The sequence below is a fragment of the Nicotiana tabacum genome, chromosome 14, assembly GCF_000715075.1.
Source record: "Nicotiana tabacum cultivar K326 chromosome 14, ASM71507v2, whole genome shotgun sequence".
Taxonomy (NCBI): Eukaryota; Viridiplantae; Streptophyta; class Magnoliopsida; order Solanales; family Solanaceae; genus Nicotiana; species Nicotiana tabacum.
In genome coordinates this window covers 7,036,762-7,044,500 of record NC_134093.1, presented here as the reverse complement: position 1 = coordinate 7,044,500, position 7,739 = coordinate 7,036,762, and the positions used below count along the sequence as shown (strand labels likewise).

The window sequence follows — 7,739 nt, the reverse complement described above, 5'->3', positions numbered from 1 at the left end:
TAAGTTATTTGGAAGGATAAAGGCTTTAATGATAATTTTATACTTCAAACGAGAACTTAGTACATAATTATTTTTCTGTTGTTTATTAATGTTAATGCATTTTCCCGAGAGGGTTAAGGATAGATTTAATAAGGGAGTAAGTCTAGAAAAGATCATAACTTGATAAAAAAGATTAGCAAGAATAGGATTTCATCTAATATTATTGACTTAATTTTGTATCAGAATTATGGCAAAGGAAGAAACAGAGGAAGAAGAAAATTTCCATGCCACTAAGGTATTTAATATATTTTATTTCAACAAATTTTTATAATATATAAATTGTTTATTTATTAATTTTTAACGTCCAAAAGTTCAACATTAGAAACCACAACCGAACACGTTGATTAAAAAAAAGTATATAACAAATATTTGGAAAAATATCAATATCAATTAAAAATTATATGGACCAACTATATATATATATATATATATATATATATATATATATATATATATATATATATATATATAAGAGGGACAAAGAATGCTGACATGGCATCTCTCATAGACAAGGAAATATATTTATCTATTTTGTCAATTTTTTGGCTTTTCCCTCTCTCAACTCACAACAATATCCATTTTTAAATTCGAAACATTAAGACCAGAAAAGAAAACAATTACTTTCAACCGTTACCACCTTTCTTTACACCAACAGTTACAAACTTTCGCCTCTTCTCAATGAGATGTGCAGAAGTTGAAGAGTCACCTACCTAGGTAACGACATGATTTTTCATATTATTTCATTATTTATTATACATTACTGCATGATTTCGTTACAAGTCTTGAGGTTAAATTGGGTTGTTATAATTGTTGTTTATGGAAGACAATAATTGTGTAATTTTCATGTTCCAGGCTCCTGAAATTTCTTTTGCAGTTCGTTACTTGTATATCCAGTTCTATCTAATACAAATACTATATCTCTGAAAGATTCCAAATATTCACTTCACCCAAACATATTATCCTTGCCACAAATCTATCTCTTGGATGACTTTATTGGAGGGTTGTCGGCAAGCGTCTTTGTTTTCTTTCCGCGGGAGGAATGCGCGAATATAGAAGGGAAGTGTTAATAGAATTGTGGTCCACGAAAAATGAACCAATCTTCTGAATAATGTATCATGCTACATGCTATGACATAATTAGGAAGAGTAAGTACTGACATTTTTTATCATGCAAATATAGTATTGCAAGCGTAAGTACAGTATCTGCAATTTGCAACTGATTTTGACGTGCCTAGCCCAAGAATGGTTGAGGCACTCTACATGGGGTGTGTTCCTATACTCCAAGAGGATCATTATGTGGTTTTATTTATTGATTTTTTGAAAACGTTTTTCTCTTGATATCCCCATGAAAGATTTTCTTAATCTGTACAAAATATTGAGTGCAATACCTCAAAAATGGTATGTGCACTACGAGGCAGAAATTAGGTTCTTGAAAAAAAAGGAGGCACTTTAAGGTAAACTTTCCTCCTAGGAGATATGTTGTTTTTCTTATTCATAATTTAATCTTATTCCTCAAATTACCCGTAACAAAAAAAGTTATTTATTGTTGATTCAACACTTCTCATCTCATTTCCTTAAACATTGAAAAAGAAACACCACACACACACACACACACACACACACACACACACACACACACATATATATATATATATATATATATATATATATATATATATATATATATATATATATATATATATATATATATATGGCACAACAACGATTAACTTCATCTACTGACAAATTCTTTTCAGCGGTTTGCCGTATGAAATGCGTAGTTAATTTGTCATTAGGTGAAGAGCTATAATAGTGTAATATGGGGGAAAGAAGAATATGGGTAGTTGATTTGTGATTTTAGAGCTAAAATTATGGGTTTTGAGTTGCTGGGACTGAAATTGGAGGGAAAAATAACGTGTAAAGATATACAAAAGAAATTAGTTGAAACTAGGAAATTCAATACCATCAATGACATGATACATTTTAATTGATTTTTTTTGTTTTGTTTCATTTCCTTTTTATTTTTTCTTTTAAATTATTTGACAGAAAACAAAGACTGTCAGCCTTGCTTTATAACAAAATTCTAAAATAAAGGACCTTAGAAGAAGAAGAAGAGCTGGAGGCATCTCATGTTTATATATCTCCCCAATATTTTGCAGTACTATTATCTTTTCTCTTTTTCATAATTTTTATTTTTTGTTTTTATTCTCAAGGAGTACAGAGTTAGATGGGCACTTAATGTATTTGGTTCTTTGGCCAAATATATTTACAGGTATTTGCCAATATGTATATAACAGGTTAGTTATATGTACATATATACATATTGTCGGATTTATTTTGGGCATACCTGGATTATAATTTCAAATATTATCTTTGGCAAAATAAAAAATTTAATGAGAATTTAAAAGAATCCAAAAAAATGGTAATCCCCTTCAAAAGTTTTCTGGTCAGTACAGATTGATCTTTCTACTAAAAAGTATGAGATTAGTCTTCGGTCATATTTTGATACATTTGATGAACGCGCGAAGTGCGGACAATTATACTAGTGTAATATAAAATACAACTTGATTAGCTCTAAAGGAAAGTTATCTTGACTCAGAACGTTGCTCTTTTACAAGGAGGAGTTGAAACTCTTTTTGGGTACTTAGAATAAGAATGATCCACGTCTCCCAGCAAAGATACAACTTTACCATGTTGGTCTAAATATAACAGATGGATCCCTATCTTCTTTATTGTAATGTTGTCAGCCCACACTTCTATCATTTCCCCGCCTTTGATCATCTGGCCATCTAAAGCTTTATGTAAGTAAGATATGTAATATACACATGACAGAGGTTTTTTCCCTTTTCTCCACCGAATATTTGAAGGCTTTCCATGTGCAATACTAATCCTGAAGCATGGATTATGCGGGACTACATCGAACAAGTCGGAAACAAACCAGAGAACCATTCCTAAGAAGTTATTATGTGTTGGCATAGTCAAACACATAGATGAAGCTGTTACTTGATTCCTGCACCATTCTGGAATCTCATTACATTCGAGATAAATTCTAATAGTATCCTGCATCTGCATCGGACAAAAACTCAAGATCACTAATATGATAGGAAAGAGAGAGACAGAGAGGGAGAGAGACTAACCATATATCGAGCAGGTGCACTAAATGCAAATAGAGCAGGTGCACTAAAGAAGCCTTCATTGAATGGATTCTGCAGAGAACTACAATTAATCATATTAATCCGCTCTATAGAAGGGAGGTTGTCCAACTCTGTAATCTTGACCAATTTTTGGCAATTATAAAGGTTAATTTTATAAAGATTCTCTAAATTTGATACTGACGGGAGTGTTTGAAGATTCTCACAGTCATTCAAACACAACTTCTCCAACAATCGTAACTTAGAAAAATCAAAGGGTAGACAATAGAAACTGTTGCCACTCAAATCCAAATATTTTAAGGAGGACAAGCTCCCAATATCCCTAGGAATATCAGCCTCGGACAAATTACAGTATGTAAGGCTCAAATCGCATACAAAAGTTGGCAAGGAATATTGTATCTGATGGACTCCTCTTCCAGAAATACTCCTTTTGGCCTCTAACTTTTGACCTCCCACTATCAAAGTTACAAGATTTCTTAGCATTTCAACAGATCTAGGAAATTGTTTTATACCCGTACGAGATGCATAAAGAGATCTTAGACTTTTCATATCTCCAAGGTCATCTGGCAGTGTTTTTATAAATGAGCAGTTACTAATGCTCAAGTAATTAACGGATATTAGCTGGCATATGCTGCTTGGAAGATCCGTAAGTTTTTCGCAACCAGACATAGATAGTTCAATTAGTCTGGACAAATTTCCTATTGATGGATGGATCTCAGTCAGACTTGAGCAACCATGGAGATACAAAGTCTCAAGACTCAGTGAACCATTGAAGTTTGGAGTGCTTCTGAGTTGCTTGCAATGGGAGAGATTCAGCTCCTTCAAACTTCTACAACACTAAAAGTAAACCAAATATAGTTTCAATTAAGATTTTCATCCACTCAGTTGCAATGACAATAGGCATGAAATTATAGAATCGAGCGACAAACCTGCGTATTCAAACCAAACTCTTGGATATCACTCTCCCGCATATCTAGAACTACAAGTTTGTCAGCTGGAAAATTTGATGGTATATATTTTAAAGGACATTTTTTCCAAGACAACCATCTGAGCTTCTTGGACAACAACCCAAAATCTCCACTAATATGTAACTCATCCATTATAAGAACCCTAAGGTTTTTCATTTGCTCAAATGCTTTGGTGCTCAAGTTCACTCCCTTTAATGTCCCTCGATCTACCTTCAGCACTTCTACATTTTCGGAACCCTGCAGCTCAGTAAAAAGAAAAGTAACTTAAGCTCATGTTAGGTCCCAGAAATTAAGAGAGAAAAATGATTTATACAAATTGGTGGACAAAAAAAGAGAATACACCATGTATCAACAAAAATGAACTTACACATTAGAGGATGTTAAACAAATGTAAAATTTCTCAAAAAAGCTAAGATGAGAGCCTTTCGAAACTGTCTAGCATCATTCAATAAGTTCACATGATAACATCAAAGGAAAAAAAAAATATATGAATAAAGAGAACAAATTGCATCTAGAGTTTAGCAAATGTCATAATTTACAATGGTTGAAAAACAACTACAAAATACTTACTAACCAGAGACGATGCACAAATGAATTCTTATTATGGCAACAAAAATTATAAGCAAGAAACAATTTAATTGAAAAAAATATATAACCAAGATAAAGATGAAGGATTTACTAACTTCATTTCCTTGTAGAACATCACGAACTTCTTGAGGGATGAACAATCTACTCCGTTTTCCAGGGTCTCGAGATGATTCCATACGAACGATTTCTCTTCCCATATCTCGCACTAGATCATGCATCACCAAATGATACCCAATTCTTTGGAGCAAGTGTTTTTGGACTAAAGTTGCAATTGCACTTTTAGCATGAAAGCCACATGCATTTAATATTTCAGTAACTTCATGCTCATCAAACCCATGGAAGGCGCATGCGATATCGAGGAAAACAGTCTGTGTTTCACCATCAAGCCCATCAAAGCTTATCTTGAGAATCTTTTGGATATCAGAATGAGGAATCGCTATTAGTTTTTCGAATTCATGTCCCCATTCGTCTACAGAACTTCCTTGTAAATGTGACCCCAATGTCACAAGAGCTAATGGTAGCCTACCTGAATATTTGATTATGTCTCGTGCCAAATTAACATAATCTTCTGGTGGAAAATGACTGTCAAAAGCATGCCAACAAAAAACTAACATCGCTTCATTGTCATTTAATAGTTTGGCCTCATATCTCTCTTTTTCTCCAAGCCGACATAGCAATCGCTTGTCCCGGGTGGTAATGATTATTAAGCTACCCGAACCAAACCAACTTCTTTCTCTTGTTAAGGATTCTAATTGATTTTTGTGGTCCATATCATCAAGAACAATTAGAACCTTCTTTGACTCGAGTCTTGCTTTGATTAGATTGATGCCTTGAGCAACACTGCCAACTTTGATGTCCTCAATTTTGAGAATTTGTCGAAGAAGTTTCTCTTGTAGCTTGACAAGACCAAATTCTTCAGCTTCTGATCTAACATCTGAAAGGAAGCAACTACTATCGAAGAGTCGAAACATTCGATTGTAGATAGCTTTTGCCAGAGTTGTTTTCCCTATGCCACCAACTCCGTGAATACCAATCATGCGAACTTTATCTACACATTCATTTTGCAATAACAACTCTACATCTTTGACACGAGAATCTATTCCAACTGGGTGCCAAGCAACATCTAGAGGTGTCTGGTTGACCTCTTGTAGGACTTGCTGTATAATTTTTTCAATAAACTTTGATTCATGCCTACAAATGTTTTAGCAAAAACAAAAAAATTAAAAGAAATACTACTCCAGTAAATAAAACTTTGATATTTGAAAATATTTGACGACATATCAACATCAATAGCCAAGACATAACACAGAGGGATGAATCTAAGCAACAAAATAGATAACTTACTGCGTCATATAGGATATTTTAAGAAATAATTAAGTTATATATATTGATAGTGTAAATATTTCAATAAAATGTCAATGTATAAAACTTAAAACTCTTTTTAACAGTTAGTATCATACCGTATAAACAATTGAACAAATAACAAATGAAATTATATAGTTGTATCAAGAAAGTATACCCGTCAGCAACATTTTGCAAATCCCATCCAGATAAATTTGCAGCTTCAGTAAGTGCAGCTGTCCATTTCTGCACCATTTGAGCCCCAATTGATCGTTCCTTATGTTTTGCCAAAGCTTCCCCAAATAACCCAGTTTGCTTTCGCACTTGAGAAGGATCAACATCATAGAAAATAGGCAAAACCATCTGCTTTAATTTCTCTTTGCATTCAAGAATCTTAACTAGTTCATTTAGACACCAACTGGAGGAAGCATAATTTCTTGAGAAAACTACAATGGAAATTCTTGATCCTTCAATTGCTTTCTCTAGTTCTCTTGAAATCACGTCACCCTTTCTCAATTCCTCATCGTCAATGAAGGTATTAATTCCAACATCAGACAATTTGGAATAAAGATGACCAGTGAATGTTTTTCGGGTGTCTTCACCTCTGAAGCTCAGGAATACTTCATAAGAGAAGTGAGAAGATGGAGATGATTCTCCTCGAACTAATTGAGTATTCATTTAATGAATTAAGGGTTGATGAGAATGCAAGAATTAAGGGATGATTTTTATATGTAGCTAAGCAGAGCTACATATAATCTTGGGTCAGGTCAACTACAACCCTTCAGAAGTAAGTTTCCCTGGATATTTCTTAGACTTTGTGGTTGGAAATTTAGTAGGCGTTTGGACATAATAATTGTAAAGTTCAAAAAAATGGTGAAAATAATGATATTTGAAATTTTGAGTTGTGTTTGGACATAAATTTTAGTTTGGGTTGTTTTTAAAGTTTTGTGAGTTTGAGTGAAAATTTTGAAAAATAGTTTTTTGGAGTTTTTCAAATTTTCGAAAATTTACAATATGTATTTTCAAGTAAAAATTAAAAAATTTATGAACAAACGCTAATTTCGAAAAAAGTGAATTTTTTTGAAAAAAAATTCCATCAAATTTTATGTCCAAACGGGCTCTTAATTCTTGTATTTCTTAGATTCCGAAGATATTTCTTAGATGGGGTATCTTTTTTGTACAAAAGTTTTTATAGTGTAAATAAATTTCACACTGTAATTCATATTGTACATCTACAAAAGTTAAAATGGATCGAACCGAATTAATTCAAAATGGATCAAACAGACGAAATGTACGTCCAAATTCAATCTCGTCACTAGTGGTCGATTTGTATTAAAAGCAGTGGCACCCGTAACCATCAAATCCTGGATCTACCTCTGAATTTACAGATTATACATAACCCTTGAGTGTATTTTCTTGTTGAGTGATGAAATAAGAATTTTGCAAATTCCTTTCACAATATTCATAAATTTAATCGAATAAGATTAAACAAGAGCTTACTGAAAAGGAGGTATAAATGCATGCAGTATAGTTCACGGTTTGTGAGTAGAGGCGGATCCATGATTTAAATTCTATGGGTTTAACTTTTAAGGGTTTTAGCATTGAACCCATTATATTTTTAAAGTTATGGGTTCATATCTATTTTTTTACAA

General features: G+C 32.9%; 1 protein-coding gene across 1 annotated transcript; it reads right to left on the bottom strand.

The window, feature by feature from the left end:
- Positions 1-2,445: 2,445 nt before the first annotated feature.
- LOC107794624 (TMV resistance protein N) lies at positions 2,446-6,905 on the bottom strand. Its single transcript, XM_016617134.2, has 5 exons — positions 6,266-6,905; positions 4,842-5,937; positions 4,120-4,395; positions 3,176-4,027; positions 2,446-3,104 (listed from the first exon to the last, which is right to left on the bottom strand). The coding sequence occupies exons 1-5, from the start codon at positions 6,763-6,765 to the stop codon at positions 2,634-2,636; spliced, it is 3,195 nt and encodes a 1,064-aa protein (XP_016472620.2). The 5' UTR covers positions 6,766-6,905; the 3' UTR covers positions 2,446-2,633.
- Positions 6,906-7,739: the final 834 nt, after the last annotated feature.

Bases quoted from the DNA above. Each gene is read 5' to 3' on its own strand.
- LOC107794624 (XM_016617134.2), bottom strand. From the start codon at position 6,765: ATGAATACTCAATTAGTTCGAGGAGAATCATCTCCATCTTCTCACTTC. The intron at 5,938-6,265 runs GTATACTTTCTT...AAACATTTGTAG, and splicing joins TTGCAAAATGTTGCTGACGG to GCATGAATCAAAGTTTATTG. The intron at 3,105-3,175 runs GTTAGTCTCTCT...TGTCCGATGCAG, and splicing joins GTGCACCTGCTCGATATATG to ATGCAGGATACTATTAGAAT.